General features: G+C 37.3%; 1 protein-coding gene across 1 annotated transcript in view; it reads left to right on the top strand.

Moving 5' to 3' along the window:
* The window catches only part of ARAP2 (ArfGAP with RhoGAP domain, ankyrin repeat and PH domain 2), a 180,478-nt gene that overhangs the window by 37,022 nt on the left and 120,094 nt on the right, over positions 1 to 23,362 (top strand). Inside the window, exons 8-9 of the mRNA XM_068974940.1 lie at positions 7,556 to 7,734; positions 19,380 to 19,495. Of these exons, the coding sequence (XP_068831041.1) occupies positions 7,556 to 7,734; positions 19,380 to 19,495 (295 nt within the window). The remainder of the gene's footprint in view (positions 1 to 7,555; positions 7,735 to 19,379; positions 19,496 to 23,362) is intronic.

The following is a 23,362-nucleotide window of genomic DNA, read 5'->3' as shown; positions in this document are numbered from 1 at the left end:
TTTCTTGCCTTATGGCTCCTTCTGTGCTGCAGTGGCAGCGTTGAGTAATTGCTGTAAACTGTCTGGTCAGGAAAGCCTAGAAAATTTACTCTCTGACCCTTTACAGAAAGTTTGCCAACCCCTGTCCTAGAGTATTTGAGACAGACATATGTATTGTGACTCATTGCCTGAAATTCAGAAAGTCTTCTACTGTTGTGATACTCAATATGAGAAATATATTTGGTATCACAGTTTCTCTGTTTCTGTATTTTCTTAAAACACACGACATTGCTCCTGTCAACTGGCTATCAGAATGGTCTATCCTTATGTTCTGGCCTCCACTGGCCGAGCTAAATGCTTATTTCTTTGAGGTGCTTATCCTCTTCCCCTTGGCTTCTCGTAGTAAAATTTACATATGCCACAGAGTCTGCATTTTAAGATAGATGTACTAAATAAAGCTTCAACTTGTGTGAAAATCTGTTTAGCCATATTTACTTGTGGCAGTTAAAAATTAAACAGACACATTTTATTGAAATAAAATGTATCAACCCACACATGTTTAAAAGTTACATGTTTACAATGGACCAATAAATCCCTCTGTGGTATGGAGTTCATCTTTATGATGTAAGCTTAGTATAGGAATTTCATGAACTTTAGTATGAATTTTTGTATGTTGAATACAACTTAGGTCTTTTAAGACTTAGGTCTTTAATTTTTAAAACCATGAAAATACTGCTTCAGTGAAAACAGACTATCCACAGAGAATTACTATGTTATTTTCATTAAAAGTTGTTTTTACATAGTAACAGCTCACATTTTTAAAAGATAAGTGTAGAGATATATATATATATACATGTGTATATATATATATATATAAATGGCACATGTGTCTATATATTTACTAGGGAACCTTCAGCAAGATGCTGAATGTGTTTTTATTAAGTGTTTGTCTTTTTGTCCTCCTTCCATGTATACAAATGCTTGATTATTTTTTATTTGGTGGAAAATGAGAAATCAATCATAGTTGCTTATGAAAAACTTTGCTTCAGTCTTATTAAGAAACAAAATCAAAGTTTAGGACAGAAAGGGGCAGTAGTTTGACATCTAACAGAGATGAATTCTTTATTTTTGGTGAAAAGATTCTGAGTGACCTATATACACAGCTCCTTTTATCTCCCCTGAAACCAGTGTCACGATTTCTAAACTCCCACGTCACCCACTGGCATTGCTAAGAGAAGATTACAATTTGGCAGCTTTTCCCCACAGATTTTCTAAGGTTTCAATTCCCCTGGGTTTCCTAGTGAAGTGTTATTTTCTTGGCTGCAAGTTAATTTTATTGAAATTATAACATCTGGAATTCTCTTCCTCAACCTAGAAAATTTAGTCTGATTCCTTTCCTCCTCAAGCGGAACTGCTGGAATTGCTCAGAGGATTGTAACAGCTAATGATCCTTCAGTTAATATGTATTCCCTTGACACCTGTAGTAACACAGGTGTTGTGTTACTTTAAGAAACCGGTGATATTTTCAGTGGGTAGTTCTTATAATTAGAAGAAAGTTTAAGAATTCTGAGTGGTCCAAAAATAAACTCAAAACGGCTTAAAGACTTAAACATAAGACATGACACCATAAAACTTCTAGAGGAGAACATCAGCAAAACTTTCTCAGACATAAATCATGCCTGTGTTTTCTTAGGTTAGTTTCTCAAGGAAATAGAGATAAAAGCAAAAATAAACAAATGGAACCTAATCCAATTTACAGGCTTTTGCATAGTATAGGAAACCAAAAAAAAAAAAAAAAAAAACAACTATAAATGGGAGAAAGTATTTGCAAATAATCTGACTGACAAAGGCTCAATCTCCAAAATACACAAACACCTCATACAACTTAACAACAAAAAACCCACTCAAAAAATGAGCAGAAGACCTTAATAGACATTTCTCCAGAGAAAACATACAGATGGCCAGGAGGCACAAGAAAAGATGTTCAACATCACTAACTATTAGAGAAATGCAAATCAAAACTACTTTGAGACACCACCTCACACCCATCAGAAGAGCCATCGTTAAAAACTACAAATAACAAATGCTGGAGAGGATGTGGAGAAAAGGGAACCCTTCTACATTGTTGGTGGGAATGTACATTGGTGCAGCCACTATGGAAAGCAATACAGAAGTTCCTCAGAAACCTAGAACTACCATATGACCCAGCAGTCCCACTTCTGGGAATATACCTGGACAAATCCATAATTCAAACAGATACATGCATCCCAGTGTTCATAGCAGCACTAGTCAGAATAGTCAAAGCATGGAAACAACCTAAATGTCTCTCAACAGATGAGTGGGTAAAGAAGATGCGGTGCACACATACAGTAGAATACAACTCAGCCATAAAAAAGAATGAAATGATGCCATTTGCAGCAACATGGATGCAACTTGAGACTATCATACTAAGTGACAAAAGTCAGAAAGACAAAGACAAATACAATACGACACTTATATGTGGAATCTAAAATATGGTGCAAATGAACTTGTCTATAAAACATAAGTAGACTCAGATGTAGAGATCCGACTTGTGGTTGCTAAAGGGTAGAGAGGGTGAGGAGTAGACTGGGAGTTTGGGGTTAGTAGATGCAGACTATTACATTTATTACATTTAGAATGGATAAACAATAAAGTCCTGTATAGCACGGGGAGCTATTTCCAGTCTCCTGGGATAAACTGTAGCAGAAAAGAATATTTTAAAAAATGAATGTGTATATATCTATAACTGAATCGTTTTGTTATACGGCAGAAATTGGCACAACATTGTAAATCAACTATACTTCAATTAAAAAAAAAATTGAGTAGTCATTCTGTTTCAAGGACCATTTTTGGTACTGCCCCTTAATTGCAGATTCCATGTTTTGTGTCCACCTCAATTCTGTTTCTGTACAGCATCATACAGCCCTCTAGTGGCAGCTGTGAAACTGCAAAACTAATTTTTTTTTCTTTTTTTTTTAAAGAACACTTGGGAATTTGGGATGAGAAGCATATAAATTTTCTTTACCTGTTTTGGGCAAACAGACTTACCTGTTTTGAAATCTCCCTTGTTTTCAGAAGCAAGGCATGGAGCATTTGTCATCTGGAGGAAGAACTAGAGGAGTGAAAGTTCTCTTTGGTGTACTTAGATTGCCGGTCATAACATAATAGACCTCAAACTTTGGGATCACTGTCGAACCTTTTCCTACCCTATTTGCATCCAGGCCAGATTCGGCAAATCTTACCAGTTTGCGTTTGGAAACATGCCTGGGTTCTAACCGGTTCTCGGCACCTCCACCATTCTCGCTCTCCCACAAACCACCTTTTTGTGGGATGACTGTCATAACCTCGCACGATCAACAGCAGCCATATTTTCATTATGGTTGTCCGATCCTCCAGCAAGAAAATCAGGCCCTGTCTCCCACTTCAGATGCTCTGATGTCTTTCTAGCTCACCGAGAGTGAAGTCGCTGTGAGCTCCAGAAGCCCATGCAGGGTCTGTCCTGTCTTTGATTTGTCCGTGCTCTCCCTCACGCAGCATGCTGCAACTACAGGGGCCTCTTGGCCTGTGAACATGCCATACCTACGGTTGCCTTGGCACTTGCTGCTTTCTGTGTCCTGGAACATTCTTTCTCCAGTCATCCTCCCCCTTGCCTTTAGGCTTTTGCAAAATCATCGCCTTCTTCCTGAGCTTCTTTCTGTCATCCTACATAGAATAGTACTTTCTGCACCCTTCTTCCTGTGCTGTATTTTATCCCATTGCATTGTCAGTGTGTCATATATATCTGTGTTTTATTGCCTGCCTTCATTCACAAGAATGTAAACTTCTGGAGAGTAAGGCCAGGATCTGTCTTGTTCACGGCTTCATTCCTGGTATTCAGAATAGGGCTTAGAACATAGCTGGAACTAAGTGGACATGCATATGAATGACTCATTACCATTAAGAATAACCATAGTGTGTAATAATCCTTTCTCTAATATTGATCATGGGTTACACTGAGGAATCTTTAGTTAGATTATATCAAAACTTAAGAGTACATATGAATTTTGTTCGATTCTTTTATTCATGTTTTACATGGCCCTTGTGTGGCAATCCCTCATGTAATCAGTCCTATTTTGCTAATGAATGTGTCTACTGCTAAATCCAGTAGAGTCTAGAGGATGCTAAGTATCCTCTGTTGATTTTTTTTAACCTTTTTTTGTGTACTTTGAGTTGACATTCCAGAAAACCTTAACTAGCTTGAGGTTTGAGGGGATCGCTTATGGTTTTTATTTACATTCTAGCATAATCACAAGAAAGTGGCAATTTTGTTTTCTATGTCCTTTTTTTTTTTTCCTTTTTCCAACCTAAAATGCTCTATTCGGAGTGAAGCCATGTCCCAGTCATAGCATATTCTCAGAGGGAATGATGCTTAGCACATGCTAATAAGATCAAGATAGACACTCAATAAACATTTGTTTTTAGAAAGAATAACAGTACCTTAGTTTGAATAGTAGGCAGAATCCAGCACAGTATACAGCTTTGCCTGTGCCCAAAGGGAAATTATTATTTGTTTTGGGATGCTGTGACTTGTCAAAGCATATTCGCCATGTCCAAGTGTGCACACTTTGCAAATACCAATGACACTTGTAATCTCTTTTATTGTGTTTGAATTGCCTGTCTCACTGTTGATCTCCTTTGGCATGGGTTATTAAGTATAAACTGCACATTAGTATTCAGTCCTGTTCTTCATGATTGTTACTGCCTATTAGCAAGTGAGAACCTCAGTAGCTAGAGAATTCTTCTAGGCAATAAGGGCACCATTTGTTGAGATGGAGTCATACTATACTTAAGACTAACAGTTAATGCAATTGCCAAGTTCAAATTATTTCCTGATAAACTGAGATATCCGCTAATAGTAGTCTGAAAACCAAAATCACTTTGGCCCAGTTCGTTAAATTATGGCCTACATTTCAAAGTCAATGATTTGTGTGGATTAGCATAAATAAACAAACAGAAAACATTATATACCATTTACTTGGCAGGAATATCTGTGTGTACTTAATGATCACAAATAATCACCAAGTGGAAAGTGTGTTGCTGTTACTGAAAATGTAACACATTATCCCAGAGCAGTCTATCTGTGCAGATGTAAAATGTAGAGTAGGGCTTCTCAAGTGGCTCAGTGCTGAAGAATCCTCCTGCCAGTGTAGGAGATGTGGGTTCGATCCCTGGGTTGGGAAGATCCCCTGGAGAAGAAAATGGCAGCCCACTCCAGTATTCTTGCTTGGGAAATCCTATAAACAGAGGAGCCTGTCGGGCTACATTCCATGGGGTCCCAAAATGTCAGGCACGATTTAGTGACTAAACAATAACAAAATGTAGAGTAGCTACTATGGATTGACATAGGCTTGGTTTCCTGAATATTTTCATGTCTTTTACTTAATAATGATGCTGGAGAAACTTGAGTCCTGATATATAGGAATAAGCACTGTTATTTGGGGATTATGTAATACCTGCAATAAAATATCATTAAATGAGTTTTTAATAAATACTTTGGCCTTGGTCATTAAAGACACAACTAAATAGCTTTGGTAGTTTTGAAGGTGAGCAAGAATGAAGATACTTTAAAAATTAAGACATGTATTACAAAATGACTGGGGATCCATGTTGAAATGTAAGTAAGTCTAATATGGAGACTTAATTTCAATCTACAATGACATTATCTCTAACCAGACCTGTCTTAAAAGGATCTGAGATACCAGGCAGTTTCCCAAACTTGGGTCCACCTTACTCTTTCCTTCTCAAAAATTTTTCCTACCTGGAATTCAGTCTGTTTGTTTGTTTTCCTTTTCACCTTGGTAAAACCACTTTTAGCTTTCTTTTTTTTTTTTTCCTGGCCCATTTTCCATCCTCCTAGAATCAGTTATACCTCAAGTATATGCCATTTCTTCTTTTAGATTAAACACTTATCCACAATCATGAGTATTCTCTTGCATGGTATTGCCTTTACTTACATATTGCTATCCATCTGCCTAGATGCTCATGCTAGGGTGCTGAAAACCTCAGGTGGTTCTGTTAATAGAACCTTCTATTTTCTTTGGTAGATCATGATTCCAAGCGACCTTTTATTCTGAGTAATTCATTTTTTGATGAACACCTGTCAAACATACTCAAACATATTCAGAACCACAGCTGTTTTTTCCATTTTCATTGTACTTTAAGTCTCTGTTGCCTTATTCCTGATCTCCTGCCTTCCAGTTTGTTCTGTCATCATCCTAATCTGTCCCTTTCTTGCTAAGAATTCTGAGATGGTTTTCTTTTGCTTCCATAATAAAGACCAAATTCCTTATCCTAGGCACTATAGGATCTCCAGCCATAGTTCCCATCACTTCTTTGTGCGTTCAAAATTGTAAATTTACTTATTTATAATAGTCCCCTGAGCAGATGTTTGTTGTTTGTTTCCTCTGCTTAAAATACTATTTTGCTTGTTTTCTTCCAAACTCCAGTTGGTTTGTTTTTTTTTTAATTCTTCCTCATCCTCAAGACCTCACACAAATATCCTTTTTTTTTTCTGCCCCTTATAGTGTCAAGAACAATGTCTGAGACTTAAAACATTTGATTCTCCTAATTTTAATACTAACTTGCTATATGACCTTCAGCAAATCCCTTACCTCCGTTGAGTTGATTCATATATTACTTGATACCATTTGTATGACACTTACAGTATTCTGTGTTCTATTATGTGTTCATATCTAACTTGACTTACAACTTTGATTGCTCTCTGGGGCCTGGATTGAATTCCTTTGTCTGTAACACACTATGCTGTAGTTGAAGGTCATGTAGTTTCTGTGGAAGGAGCGAGAGAACAAGTTTTAACAGATGAGATGCTGTTGTTAGTGAAAGGTATGAGTGAACATCAAGACAAGTGCACTCTTGAATCGGTTCCAAATGCCTGCTACAAAGCAAGCTTTTCTGGATATTTTAGTAACTGTATTGCTGGGTACAATCTGTTACCTGTTCAGCAGCCGTATTACTTTTTTATATTAAAAAAGACAATCCAATCTCATGAGTAATCTAACAATGCTGCTTAGAGGATATGCATCATCTGGAGATCTTAAAATGAAGATTCTGATTCATCCATTCTGGAGGAGGGCCGGGATTTTGCATTTCTATTCAACTTCCAGGTGAAGCCAGTGATGTTGGTTACAGGACAACTGAGTACTGTCGGCCCTCTGTAACCTTGGGTCCCACAGCAAGCATGTTTTTGATCCTTGGTTGCTGGAATCTGTAGTTGGTGAACCTGGGGGTGCACGGGGCTCGCTGTTATGAACTTGAGCATCTGCGGAGTTAGGTATCCTGTGGGGGGTCCTGAAACCAGGTGCCTATGAATACCGAGGAATGGCTAATAACCTAACAGAATTGGGCTGTTGCCCTGCCAACAGTAGCATTTAGATGGTGGTTCTGGGGAAGGATCTGTAAATGATCTATTTCAGAGAAAGTCAGTCTTTTTCCACATTTCTATGTGTTTATAGCTTATTAAGCATGGGTGTATATTTTCTCCTGTTTTTGTTTTCAGAGGAAAGAAATGACTGGATCAGCCTACTATTAAATGCACTGAAGTTACAAGCCCTTTCTTCACAGTCTCAAGCTGCTATTGCACCTGAGAAATGTGGATATCTTGAACTGAGAGGCTATAAAGCTAAAATTTTTACTGTGTTAAGTGGAAACAGCGTGTGGCTTTGCAAAAATGAACAGGTGAGCCACGTTACGGTGATTGCAGATTGTGGTTCCTCACAAAGATGACAAACTACAGTTACGGCCATGCTTTGTTTGACTTATTAGTGTTTTACTGATGGAGGTTTGCTATGCTTTCTATACTCCGTTAAATGTAACAAAGAGTTGCTCTGTTGAATTTTCTCAGCTCCACTAGCAGCAGGAAGAAAATCTACATCAAATTTGAGACTAGAAATCACTCTTTGAAAGAACTGAGGAAATAGAGTCAATGAAAATTGAGTTTTGAAAAGTATTCTTTAGCTGAAGTAACGTTACAAAACTACATGAGAGAATAATTAAGAACTAGTTAACCATTATAGCTGTTGAAGACATAGACCTCGTTCTGTGCCTGTTGTAATTCTTTTGTTTTGTGACAGAAAATTTTAAAGGAGGCACAGGTAACATATTTTCCTGACTTTACAGGATTTAGGTTTATTTGTTTTGCAGCAGATATGTCACTTGCAGAGGAGATAATTTGCTAGAAGCCAGTGGTTTATATACACACAAACACGCATACGCACATGCGCACATATACATATCACATAAATAAATAAGATAAATTGTCAGTATATTCATGTTGGTTAACATCAAAGGATTCAGTGGAGAATTTAAACGTTTTCAGGAGACTTACGTTAAAGTTTTAGCAAATTCTGTTAACTTCATTTGATTCTGTAGACTTTTTCTCTAACATATCTGGCTTTTAATATGTATAAGAAAATTACTTTCTTAGCCCTTTTTAGGAATGAACTTTTAATCTTTCAGCCTAGAATGTATTAGATGCTAAGTCATTATCTATGGAATTAAGTAATGGGTTTGGATATCTGATCTAAGATGAAGTTACTTTGTGATAAATTATAATGGGTTATGATAAGGTAAAATATAAATGCTGACTATTTTCATAACAAAATAGAGATAACAACTCAAAATAAATAGTAGTTTCAAAAAAATTAACTATAGATCTTTATCCAAGCTTTCTTGTGAACTTCAGTGTGAACTTCTTCATTACAGTTTTGGGGATAAGATTTCTTAGCCAATTAACTGTGGAAAGCATCACTGAACAGTGTTGGCGTATTAATAAGTTGGATAGTTAGCATATTCTTCAAGAAGAGTAGTGATGTACAGCTTAATAATGTGTATGAATTGAATGTGAACATTTTCAGTCTGTGAAGTAAGATGATTAAAACTTTTTTTAAAAATGAAATAAAGATGAGAAATACATAATTTGCATGTATCAGAATGGAAGTTTCTCTGCCAAATTAATGGAAGTTTTCATTTTTCACTTGCACAGACCTGATGGACTAAAAATTACTAGTTTCATTGTTACATTACTTACATTGTCTGAGTTTATGTTATCCTTTAAAAGTAGGTGTTTTTCAGTTCAGTTCAGTTGCTCAGTCATGTCCGACTCTTTGTGACCCCATGAATCGCAGCATGACAGGCCTCCCTGTCCTTTGCCAACTCCCTGAGTTCACCCAAACTCATGTGCATCGAGTCGCTGATGCCATCCAGCCATCTCATCCTCTGTCGTCCCCTTCTCCTCCTGCCTCCAACCCCTCCCAGCATCAGGGTCTTTTCCAATGCGTCAGCTCTTCACATGAGGTGGCCAAAGTATTGGCATTTCATCCTCAGCATCAGTCCTTCCAATGAATACCCAGGACTGGTCTCCTTTAGGATGGACCTGCTGGATCTCCTTGCAGCCCAAGGGACTCACAAGAGTCTTCTCCAGCACCACAGTTCAAAAGCATCAATTCTTTTGGTGCTCAGCTTTCTTCACAGTCCAACTCTCACATCCATACATGACCACTGGAAAAACCATAGCCTTGACTAGATGGACCTTTGTTGGCAAAGTAATATCTCTGCTTTTTAATATGCTATCTAGGTTGGTCATAACTTTCCTTCCAGGGAGTAAACATCTTTTAATTTCATGGCTGCAGTCATCATCTGCAGTGATTTTGGAGCCCCAAAAAATAAAGTCTGACACTGTTCCACTGTTTCTCCATCTATTTGCCATGAAGTGATGGGACCAGATGCTATGATCTTAGTTTTCTGAATGTTTAGCTTTAAGCCACTTTTTCATGCTCCTCTTTCACTTTCATCAAGAGGCTTTTTAGTTCCTCTTCACTTTCTGCCATAAGGGTGAAAACTAGCCAATCTGATCACATTGACCACAGCCCTGTCTAGCTCAATGAAACTAAATCATGCTGTGTGGGGCCACCCAAGATGGGCGAGTCATGGTGGAGAGGTCTGATAGAATGTGGTCCACTGGAGAAGGGAATAGCAAATCACTTCAGTATTCTTGCCTTGAGAACCCCATGAACAATATGAAAAAGCAAAATGTTAGGATACTGAAAGGGGAACTCCCCAGGTCGGTAGCTGCCCAATATGCTACAGGAGATCAGTGGAGAAATAACTCCAGAAAGAGTGAAGGGATGGAGCCAAAGCAAAAACAGTACCTAGTTATGGATGTGACTGGTGATAGAAGCAAGGTCCGATGCTGTAAAGAACAATATTGAATAGGAACCTGGAATGTTAGGTCCATGAATCAAGGCAAATTGGAAGTGGTCAAATAGGAGATGGCAAGAGTGAACGTCTGTCGACATTCTAGGAATCAGCGAACTAAAATGGACTGTAGTAGTGAATTTAACTCAGGTGTTTTTAAAGTTTTGTTAATACTTTTTTGTTAGCAAGAAGTTATATGAAATTCTTGCTTTCATATTAATATTTCAGCATGAAAAGCATAATGACCATTTGTACCTAACAAATGACCACCATTTATTAGGTACCAGGTACTATGCTAATTAATGTATAAACATTTCTTTTTCATCTTCCCCACAAATGTAGGAGAAGATATTCTCATCCATGTTTTATAGATGAGGACAATAAAGGATTAAGTAACTTGTTAAAGGGTTACAGTTCATCATGCAGAGTTTAAGACAAGAACTTTATAACTCTAAGCCTAGCTTCTTTGTCACTACACCAAAGTGTCTTTTTAAAGTGTATGTTGAAAAGAAAATTTCTGGCTTATGACCTTTCAGAAATAGCCTAAGGATTCTTTCCTTGAATAACTTATTTGCCTAGGTGGTTCAGAGTATGCATTCAGTAAACATGTCGGACACGCTTAAAGCAACACATTTACTGAGGAGGACAGTCTTCTTTTCCAGGAAGAAAAGTCTAATGGCATCTAATGAAGTCTTGGAATTAGAAACACTTTCATGTACAAGTAATACATGTAATCTCCTTAAAAATTAAATTATTCATGCCGGACTCTTCCTCATCTTTCAAGAAGTAAACCTATTTTTAATGAGTGTATATTTCAAGACTTTTTCAATGCATTAGCATGCCTATTTATGTACCCTTAGAAAGTGCATATTACTGTTTGTATATGTGGTCTTAAAAGATTGCATCATATTATATGGAGCTAGGTCTTAAGGGACTTGGTCTTGAGTCATGTCTTCAGGAACTAGTTGGCTCAAGACTAGATTGATAAATTAAGGAAGGCCCTTCATGGTTAAGCCTTGACATATTCCAGTTTCATCTGTTTTATATCCTGGTGTATATCTTTCTTTCCAAAGGAAGGTTGCTCATGGGTTTTCTCACGTGGTTGAGCAGACTGTGTAAAGAGCTTGAGTGATGGACTAAATAAGGAGCCCTTCTCATGAATGCAGAGGTCTTTTAGCTGTGTTTTAGGAAAAGCATTAAAAGATAGTGAAATAGTTAGATGTAAAAGTTTTATACACACAATACATGAAGTAATCTTATTTTTTTTGAATGATAGGAATAAAACTGAAAATGTAAGAGGTGTTAGATTTGAGTCTCTGTAACTTAATTTGTATTGGATCTAATTTAAGTTCATGCATCAAAACTTAATTTTAAAAACTGTGATTTTTATTGCCCACCTAACGTAAAGTAGAAATAGAATAAAAAAGAAAGCTGACGTATACCTCTCTCCCTCACATATGAACTGTTTTCATTTTTCTTGCCTCTATTTGAACTATTTCCCTGATGACTCAGACAGTAAAGCATCTGCCTACAATGTAGGAGACCCAGGTTCGATCCTTGGGTTGGGAAGATCCTCTGGAGAAGGAAATGGCAACCCACTCCAGTACTCTTGCATGGAAAATCCCATGGATGGAGGAGCGTGGTAGGCTGCCTCTATTTATACATATAATAGTTTAACTAATTTTCTTTGGAAGTCATTCCAGAGCGAGTAAACAGAGGGTAGAGGTGGAAAGGTAGCTGCTCCAGCTTACGTTGAAGCATTAATAAAATGTAATGTCGGAAGCTTATTTAGAGCAAAGAAGGTTGAACTGGGTGGTAGGAGTTCTGGGTTTTCATTCTTGCTCTGCTACTGATTGGCTCAGATAGTTAAACTAATCTCTTTCTGTTTGAATGGCATCCTGTGAAAAAGAGAGTAGGGTTACTATCTCTAAGGCCATTATTTACATTTCATGTTAAAGTTCCAGATACCTGGGCTCTTTCCAGACCCATTGACTTAGAATTCCTGGGGCTTGCGATTGGAATCTCCATTCCTGTAAAGCATCCCAGTTGACTCAGTGACTGCTGACAAAAACCACACACAGTAAAACACTGCTCTGTGGGTTTTTCTTCTTTAAAAATTATAAGCATCCAGCAAAAGAGATAAGGTATTTCTGGAGCTGGAAAATATATAGAGCTCTCCTTTGTCAGCACTGAGTGCTGCTTTAGTTTGTCCTTTCTCTTCTTGGGCTTACTATACCTCTTTTTCTGGTTAACTTTCATTTAAGTGAATCTTTTTCCTGATGGAACATTTTGGAATGTGGGAACGTTTTAAGTAGGAAGTTAAGAAAATCTTTATTAGTGGTAAAAAGTTTTTAAATTTTGAAGAACTGGTCTCAATAAATTGTGTATGGTTGTAAACTATAGCTGCTGTTTTACTTTTTTTAAAATTTCTACAATCTTAATAATTTTTATATAAAATTTTAATTTTTCAGCTTATAAATTATATGATGACTATTTAATTCCTTTTTGTTAATGCAAACTTTTATTACCAGAGTGTGATCTATTGGAGAGATTAAAACTCCATTTGCAAAGTCAGCATAAAACAAAGTGCATGAAAAACAATTTGAAACTCTTAGTTCACATAAGTTCTTTTAACTCTGTGTGTATGTCTGGACATTTACTTTGATTTGTGGATTATTATTCATCTTTTCTTGTGCTTTTCCTCTACTTCCAATAGGTGGCCTTAAGATTTCCATGTCAACCATCCTTACAGATATACTTTTAATACTTTTTCATTTTTTCTGGGTCCATCTCTTCTACTAAATCAAGAACTTAAGTTTTGTAAGTTAAAAATGGCTGTTAGAATGGATTATCTGAACTGTGGTCTTATTTTTGAAGTTCTTTATTTTTTAAGAAAAGTAGCATGATAATAGCAAGGAGATAGCAGTCTGTACATTCTTATCAACAGTTCACTGCCGAATCTAAACTCTACACAATTAACATGAACTTTTCATTTTATCAGGCTTCCCTGATAGCTCAGTTGGTAAAGAATCTGTCTGCAATGCAGGAGACTCTGGTTTGATTCCTGGCTCGGGAAGATCACCTGGAGAAGGAATAGGCTACTCACTCTAGTATTCTCGGGCTTCGCTTGTGGTTCAGCTGGTAAAGAATCCCCCTGCAATGCAGAAGACCTGGGTTTGATGCCCGAGTGGGAAGATCCACTGGAGAAGGGAAAGGCTACCCACTCCAGTATCCTGGCCTGGAGAATTCCAAGGACTATATAGTCCATGGGGGCACAAAGAGTCGGACTCGACTGAGTGACTTTCACTTCACTTTTCATTTTATCACTTGCCCAGTTCAAAGATTCAGTTTTTAATATCTTTCTTTCCCTTTCATTTTTTAGCAGATTGTTGAAATTAACTTGAAGTAGCTTCAAAGTAGGAGAAATGCCTTAGGGAATATTAGGGGTTTTTTTCTTTTTTCTTTTTTTTCCACATAGGCTATATGAAGATATGTAGTATTATATATAAGGTATTGCTGCTTGAGTGAAATTTCTGCCAATAGATTTGAGGCGAATTGAAGATAATTGACTTTGGTTTCCATTTGTGATGTTGTCCTGATATTCAGCCTCCCATCTTTTCCTGATGAGTTTTTAAATATCATGTTAATATTAAGGACTTCATTACAACCAGATGTCTTACTTGGTGGGTTTGTGTATCCATTTAATGATAATTGTGGCATTGAGGTTTTAACTACATTTACTTGATTAAACATTCTCAAATCCGGGTGTAACAAGAGAGTCATTCCCCCAGTGTAATGTTCCCCTGTGTCTGGTATGGGAATGAAATTCTAATAGAATTTAAATAGACCCCATAAGGCTCTGGCTTGTGTGGTGCAGAAAGAAGCAGCAGGATGGAGGCGGTGGCCTCAAATTTTCTGGGTTCTATATCTGGCCAAACTCTGCATCTGGTGTTTGCCCGGAAGTCTGATGCCAATGTCACACAATGCCACATCTGTTTTCCACAAATGTCTAAGCACCGAGTTCTTAAATTCCTGGCAGGGAAACCTGGCATCCATATTTCCAAAAATAGGTTTGAGATTTTAGCAAATTTGGGGTTAATAAACCCTTCTTAAATTTTTCTGTTTAGGAATGAAACCATTATTTTGCTCTTTCACTTTGTAGTTTTAAAAGGTAGCTTGAGCCAGGCTCTGTTACTACTAATTTGTACAAATAACCCATTTCTCTGTCTTGGTAAATATTTGTCACTTATTCTAACCTGAATGTTGAATATGGAATCATTGGTGTGAATACTTCCAGTCACTGTAAATGGATATATTCTTATTGAAGACAAATTCTGTATTCAGAACCTTCAAATGAGAGGACTGTCTGGATGTATTAGACTTTCATCTTGTATTTCTTCATTCAATTTTTATAGCAGTTCTATAAAAAGTAGATACTACTGTCTTTATGTAAATGAGGAAATTGAGGTCTGGACAAATTAAGGAACTTGCCAGTAGTCATAGGGCCAGTAAATGGATCAGCCAAGATTCTCCCCCAGTTCTGACTCCCGGTGCTCACAATGTCATTACTACCTTTGCAGCATCAGACCTCTTCTGCCAGGCACGGCCATTCATGCTCTTTGGGATCACACACTGTGTGACAGCAAATTAACTGTAAAATATAGCTTCCTCCAGAGTCTGTTTTTAGCTTTATGCTTTCCATAACAAGGTATTTCTACCTATGGAATTTCTATGCTGTTGTTTTTTCACTATAGTGTATAGGATTTTAAAGGTTGAAGTTTGGCATGTTCCTGACTCATCCCTATTTTTTGAAAATGAAAATAGTGCTGACAGATTGTAGTTAATGGGTAATTTATTTTTAATTTTCATGAAAGTTTAACATTCATATTCCATTCCATTTTTTAACATTTATGTACACCTGATAGTTATTTTTAGGCATGCATTTTCTTGTAATTAACTTTTTAATAGGTAATATGTTCAGTTGGTTTCAATTTAATGGTAATAATAATAGCTAACTGGGACTAGATATCACTTACTGCCCCAAGCATTCTTCTAAGCACTTTTTATGCATGAATTTAATCCTCATACAGTGATGCAGTAGGTACTACTGGTAGCCCTGATTTGCAGACAGATGAGCTGAAGCAAGCGAGGTACATCTGATCAGTCTGGTCTGGACTTTGTTCTTTGATCAGTCAAGAGTCACCTCCTTTGGGAAGAATATGAACTCAATACTCTCTTTTTTGGATTGGATTCAGTATTTACCCTACAGACATGGATTATTCTTTTATTGCACATGTTACAGTTCTCTCTCATTTCTCCCCAGACTATAAGCTTCCCCAATACCCCATCTCATGCTTTTGAGCAGGCCCACCACTTAGCATAATTTCTGGCTGTCGTGAGGTACCTACTCAACACAGGTTAGCCATTTTAAAAATGGCTGTATCTTCTCTCCCTTCTTCACAGAATTGTTAGGAAAATCAAATCAGAGTTCATAGCTGTTTGTAAGCTTCAGAGCACTAAGCAAACAAGTCTTAAATCAATTATGGTGTGTGTGTGCTTAGTGAAGACCAGTGCTTTTATATCCTTTGGATATTAGCAAAAGGATTGGCATGCGGACACATAGGTTCTTGACAATCGAACGTGTCACTGTATTCTGACCATCCTGTTTCTAACCAATAGTCTTAATAACTTCAGGTGCTTTTTTCATAATCTGATTGCATGCTTTTTTTTTTTTTTTTGGCTCTGCTGAAGGCCTAGAGAAATGTTTATATCCTGATATTTAGATGACGTAGACTTGTACTGTTTAGTACAACTGGTTTTGCTGTCTAATTCAGTGTTTCTTAATACTTGTTACATATGGAAATCGTAAGGTGGTAGTTTTGTTTTCTTTTTTAATTTAAAATCACTAGGCTTTGTCTTCTGATTCTTGGGATCAGAAACTCAGAGTGGAGGGAGGGAGAGTTCAACACAGGTAATTCTGATGAGGCTCTAAGAATGAGATATATTCTAAATATGTTCTAAAGGGTATGTGACAAGATGGCTTAATGTCACCACAAATATTTTTTTAATAAGAAATGCAGTCATGTCGTTTTAATAGCTCTCGAGAGCACTGACATTTATTTTGTTACTCTGCTGTACATTTTACAGACCATTTGTGCCGGTGAGTTCAGTGGGTACTCTAATTACTCAAAACCATATGGCCTTGGCAGGCAGCTGATAAATGGGTTACAGTTTCTTTCCAGGCTGAAAAATCATCTTTGCCTTGCTTGGGATGAATTTGGGGCCTTGAGCTGAACCTCACTTATTTTATTTTTTAACAGAAATTGCCTCTTTATATGTAGATATTTCACGACTTGCTCGTAGAAATGAGGCACCATCTCTTTAGGCTGGAGCCTTGATGAGTCTCATCAGTTTCCATCCAAGGTTGTCAGTCTTACCATCTGCTGGTCTGAGTGTATATTTCCGCCCTTAGTAACACAGCACCTGCAGGCCAGGCCCCCATCAGAGAATAATAACCAGAGTAGTCTGTTAGCCAGCTATTGGCAGAAGTTGCATCACGGAAAACTGAGGAGATGCAGCCTGTTTTATTCTAGAGGTACCCCCACATCAAGCTGGGTCATCAGAAAGCTGTTTCTCTAAAGTGTCTTACCTTGCTAGTCCCATTTTATTTCCCCATTTATAAAAGAGAGTTTGAGTTTCCAATCACTTAAACGTTGAAAGTTGATCCAACAGTTGCAGTATCCAGCAGGAACATTGGTATGGATGATTGAGAATTTGTTTCCTGTAATTATTAGTTAAATACTTAAAGTAAATAAGTTCTAGCATACTCTACCAGAACTGGCATTGAGGGCTGTGGGCGCACTGGTATGCGGCAGGAGAGTGTACATAGTATGCTATCATTCATAGTATGCTAGATACTAACAACTGTGCTGACATACTATGCTAGAACTTATTAAAATGGAGCATGTTGGAAAAGTTTGGTTTCCCTCCTGCATACATATCATTTAAGTACTGATTTTTGTTAGGTGGGCTTACAATACAAAGTGGAAGTATGTCACCTTCTTCCAGGTATTTCACAACACCTAGCATGGAGAAGGCGATGGCACCCCACTCCAGCTCTTGCCTGGAAAATCCCATGGACGGAGGAGCCTGGTAGGCTGCAGTCCATGGGTTTGCTAGAAGTCGGACACGACTGAACAACTTCACTTTCACTTTTCACTTTCATGCATTGGAGAAGGAAATGGTAACCCACTCCAGTGTTCTTGCCTGGAGAATCCCAGGGACGGGGGAGCCTGGTGGGCTGCTGTCTATGGGGTCGCACAGGGTCGGACACGACTGAAGCGACTTAGCAGCAGTAGCAGCAGCATGTCCCTGTATCTTTTATATTACTGATTCAATTCCTGGTTTGTTTCTCCCAACAAAAGTAGCCATTTGTTCTTTCATCAGAAAAAATCATATTCAGTTTACAAGTGAGTCATTTCCTCATTCTAACTAAAAATGTGTACATTTTTAAAAACATGAAGCAAAACTTTTCTGCAGTTTGTGAATGGAAACCCTTTATGAGCATGGAAAATTAGTTGCATTGTTGTTTTATTCCACTTGTTTTATCAGCCAGGAATGCATTAGTATCTCTAATGACAAAAAACTGAAGGATAGTGTAAATAGATAGGGACTTGTTTGTTTTAACAAATTTCATGCTGAGGCCATCAGGGAACAAGATTTTCCTATTTTTTTTTCTTTTTCCTCACTCTGACATCCTTACAGTACAAGAATTTGTCCTCAGGCTTTTCATCTCAAGGATGCTTACATTCTAAAATGGCTTTGTTATTTCCCAAGAAGATGGAAAGGGGTGAAAAGTCTTTTCTTCCAAGATTTGTCTCTCCCCCTTGCCCCCCAGGCTGGAAATTACTTGCATTTTATTGACCAAAACTATGACATATGGCCCCTCCTAGCTGCAAGGGAGATAGGAAAATAGTACTTTTACTTTTAGCTTGTACAATAGGCGAGACAAAGAGAAGGCAGCTTCTGAGGTGTTTTTTTTCACAGTCTCTGCTGAAAGTGTCCTTCCTGAGAGTGGACCAATATTTTTTGCAGTTATCTTTAGTATGGATACTTTTTCCTAGCCATAATTTAATTTAGGAATTCAGAGCACATTTAATCTGAACCTATTGACAGAGATAATTCATTTTTTGAGGTACAGATTAATTATATTTTTAAGGTGTGAGATGGTATGATAAATCAAATTCCAAAACCCTTATGGCTAGATAATATATTACAGACTTTAATGCTTTTAGATGGTAGACTGTGTACCTTTTTGAACATTCTCTAGTTTTGGTGGGACAAGTTGAACATAGTGGCTGCAGGTGTTGAACAAATGGCATTTTCCATACAAAAATAGCATTTGAGGAGCTTTTTAGGAATCTAATTGAAGGAAGAAGAAACTAATAAAATTTTAGAAATGAGATAAAATTGTAAAACAAGTAATTCTTTTGTTTGAGAGCACACGAGGAAGATAATGTGATAGAACAGAGGTAACACCATACAGTGGAGAGAGAGCCAGCAGTCAGGCGGCCTGGGTTTCTGTCCTTGTCTACCACACACAACCGTCTCCTCTTTCCATGTTACTTTACCTCTTTGAGTCATGGTTTTCCCTTCTTTTTGTCTAAACAGTCATTTTACCAACCTCACAGTGTCATTTGACTCCCCCACCTAGAAAATGGTAAGGTTAGTTTCCTGTTAGTTCCCTTTATGAAATGGCTAAAGGTGGAAAAGTGCCTAACTGTTAAAAGCAAGGCATGTGTAGCTCAAGATCTATGTCCTAGTCAACTTACGTATTGTGTGGAAAAAAAGCTTTGCTTTATTAGTAGCCTGTCAGGCTTCAAATGCTATCATGTTATCATGTATTTAAAGTATATATATATCATGTATGTAAAATAAGATGTATATATTTTATATATCATGTATTTGAAATAAAATCACTCTCAATCCATTTTTAATGAATTGCTTAATTCCATATTTACATGTTGTAGTAAAATTCAATGAGATTTATTAAATTTTAGAGAATATAATTTTATTTTCAAGATCCATATTTTCATTTCTTCATGATTTTTTGTTTTTCTCCAAACTAGGATTTTAAGAGTGGACTTGGTATTACCATAATCCCTATGAATGTAGCAAATGTAAAACAAGTGGACCGAACTGTAAAACAGTCTTTTGAAATAATCACTCCCTACAGGAGTTTTAGGTAAGTTATATTTAAACAGTTTTTGTTTGTACTATTACAGTAAAGCTTGGGTGATCCATTTTTACATTGCCGATCGTGATTTGACTTCTTAGAGGACACAGTAAAATTACGTTCTTACTTTTTCATATTGTGTCATTTATTAGCCAGTGTGTAAAAATTTACCAATAGGCACCAAGGATGCTCAGTAGCACTGATTATTAGAGACATACAAATCAAAACTACAATAAGGTCCACCTTGCACCAAGCAGAATGGCCATCATTAAGAAGGCTACAAATAAAGTGTTGGAGAGAGTGTGGAGAAAAGGGAACTCTTCTACACTTTTGGTGGGTGTATAAATTGATGCAGCCATATGGAAAAGATTATGGAGGGTTCCTTAAAAAACTAAACATAGAGATACCATATAATCCTACAGTCTTTACTCTTGGACTTATATTCAGAGAAAACTCTAATTCAAAAAGATGTATGCACCCCAGTGTTCACTGCAGTGTTATTTAGAATAGCCAAGACATGGAAGCAACCTAAATATCCATTAACAGATGAATAGATAAAGAAGATATGGTGTGTATATATGTATGTATGAGAAAGACAAATACCATATAGCATCTATTATATGTAGAATCATAAAAAAATATAAATGATCTTATTTACAAAACAAATAGATTCACAGAAAAGACATGGGAAAACATCCCTACCAAAGGGGAAATAAATTAGGAATTTGGGATTAACATATACGCCCTGGTGGCTCAGATGGTAAAGTGCCTGCCTGCAATGCAGAAGACCCGAGTTCAATCCCTGGGTTGGGAAGATCCCCTGGAGAAGGAAATGGCAACCCACTCCAGTACTCTTGCCTGGAAAATTCCATGGATGGAGGAGCCTGGTAGGCTACAGTCCATGGGGTTGCAGAGTCGGACACGACTGAGCGACTTGACTTTCATTTTTCATATATAAAATGGGTAAACAATAAGCACCTACTGTATAGCACAGGGAAGTATATTCAATATTTTGTAATAACCCTATAATGGAAAAGAATATGAATATATGAATATATAAGAATATGAATATATATATGAAACTGAATCACTTTGCTGTACACCTGAAACAAAAATAATTGCATTTTTACTTTTTCAGATCATGTAATTTGTTAGCCAGTGTATAAAAACACTTTGAAAAAGTGACTTGACTTATACAACCTGCAAAGATACAAATTTCTTGAGATTTGAATAGTTTATTTTCATAATATCTTTTTTCTTAGAAGACTTGATGGTTTTTGATCCACAAATATATGAAAAATTGTTATGAGGGAATAAAATAAAAATAGATATAGCATTGTCTTTAAGCTGTATTGTTATTTTGTCTTTTTTTAAAAAGTCTAATCAAATACAATCTCTCCTTTAAGATTAATCCCTAATTACGGTTACTCTGTGATTTTCTAAAAGGAACTCCAGCTTAAACTGTTGCCAAACTTAATGACTCACAGCACTTATTGATCAAATATCTTAGCATTTTGATATATATCTAGTATTATGGTACTCATTACTTTATTATGACAGTGAAGCAGAAAACTTAATGTATGTTCTTATACATGTTAATAATCTATAGTAACTCCATTGCTTTAGAGGGGCATAAGTCATATCTGTTGAGTTCAATCACGTTAATTTGCTTGTCACAAATAATCAACATACCACAAAGTAATATGTGGGTTAGAGGCAATTGTCACAGAGTTTTTGAAGGTCTAGCAGTTAATTACTTTGTGATTTCAAAAATGCTGTTAATACCAAATGTAGTACCCATATTATCTGTTTAAATATGTCTACTGCCTGGAATTTTGAAAAAGAATGGCAAGCTTTATTTTCATAAAGGAAATTCAAGGCTTAACTGACAATGTAGACATTGTCTAAGCTGTTTTTACTTAAAGTGCTTTATATTATGTCAAACTTGTACGGTTTGTCCTCACACCAACCAATTCTCCAACTCTCTGTGCACCAGCTGGGTGTCCTGTATCTTCCCGGAGGGAGACTCAGACCCCACGGGTTTCAGGAATCAGTCCCAGAAGACTGTCCTCAGGTTATTCTCACTCAGCCCAGTTTAGCTCAAATTGGGGTGCTCATTACCCTCTCTCCCCCAGATTTGATAATTTGCTAAAAATGTCTCAGAGAACTCAGGAAAAGAGTTCAAGTAATATTACCAGCTTATTATAAAAAATGCAGCTCAGGAATGGCCAAATGGGAGAGCTTTAGAGGCCACAGTACAGGGGGTTTGTGGCAGAGAGTGTCCAAGCTCTCTCTGGATGCACCACCCTCTTGGCACTTCAGTGTGTTCATCAACCTCAGAGTTCTTCAAACCCTGTTGTTCGGGGGATTTTATGGAGGTTTCATTTCATAGGTGAGACTGATGAAATCCAGGGTATGTGTGCAGGTGCTCAGTGCTGTCTGACTCTTTGCCACCCCATGGACTGCAGCTCACCAGGCTCCTCAGTCCATGGGATTTTCCAGGCAAGAATACTGATGTGGGTTGCCATTTCTTCCTCCAGGGGATCTTCCCAGCCCAGGCATCGAACCCTCACATCCTTTGTCACCTGCGTTCGCAGGTGGATTCTTTAGCACTAGTGCCACCTGGGAAGCCCTGAAACCCTGGGCCGTTGATGATTAAGTCAATTACCAGCCTGTCTCACCTTCTTAGGGGCCTCTCAGGTGGCACCAGTGGTAAAGAATTCACCTGCCAATACAGGAGACGCAGCTTTGATCCTTGGGGTTGGGAAGATCCCCTGGAGTAGGAAGCAGCAACCTGCTCCAGTATTCTTGCCTGGGAAATTTCATGGACAGAGGAGCTTGGTGGGCTACATAGCAGAGTCAAACATGATCAAGCACCACAGTTCTCCCCTTCCAACAGGTCAAGGGATGGGAAAATTCTAGCACTCTAGTCCCATCTTGGACTTCTGCTGACCAGCTCCCATGCTGAAGCTGTCTGGCCTCCAGTCAGAAGCTGTCCATTAGCATATAAAGGGTTTTTGCCACTCAGGGGATTCCAAGGATCTGAGGAACTATACACCTGGAACCAGGGACAGGGACCAAGCTATTTTCCATTGTACCCTGTGGGCTCTGCCCAGTCTCTAATTTGTAGATGTTATAGTGATAATGAAACATGGAGTGATTAAAAAAATATAATCCATGGAGGCCACTCAACTTCTCTATAGATTATGTAGGATAAGTCCTCTGTTTTGTTCATTGTATCTCAAAGCATTTTCATCTTCAGAACAGAAAATTGTAGTGTGAAGCATCATTCTATGGGTCATTGACTGAATTTGGGGCACTGTGTATATAGCACATTTTCTGGCATATTATAAGTACTCTGTAAATATTTCTTGAAGGAGTGAACTGATGTTTTAAAGTTTTATTCTTTCACTCAGGTACTCATTAAACACTAAGAATTGGAATAAATAGGAATGAGGCTAAAAATGAGTTAGCATTCTGTTAGAAAACTAATTGCTTAAAACTTTTTTGATTTCTCAGTTTCTGAAAGCCATCTGGACATTCTTCCAATTAAAAAAAAATCTATTTTTAAGACAAAAAAATAAAAATTTCTAGTGGGTGTTTTTGATAACTTAGTTTCAGATTATGGCATATTTTCTTGGCAAAATAATCCACTTAGTCCTGAAACTCTGCCAGTCTCTTATTGATTATGATGTAACCACTGCTTAGAAAACATGGCCTCGCTTTTAAGTTTTTGACCTAACAAGGTGATTTTTATATCCTGGTCAGAAAAATGTGTATGTTAATTTTGGCTCAAGATAGGTAAACAAAGTCGTAAGCAATGTGGAAAGTTAACGGAAAAAAACAGATTTCTCAATGAGATGGTTTTTAACAGAA

The sequence above is a fragment of the Capricornis sumatraensis genome, chromosome 7 (assembly GCF_032405125.1).
Source record: "Capricornis sumatraensis isolate serow.1 chromosome 7, serow.2, whole genome shotgun sequence".
Classification (NCBI taxonomy): domain Eukaryota; kingdom Metazoa; phylum Chordata; class Mammalia; order Artiodactyla; family Bovidae; genus Capricornis; species Capricornis sumatraensis.
This window is presented reverse-complemented; position numbering and strand designations above follow the sequence as displayed.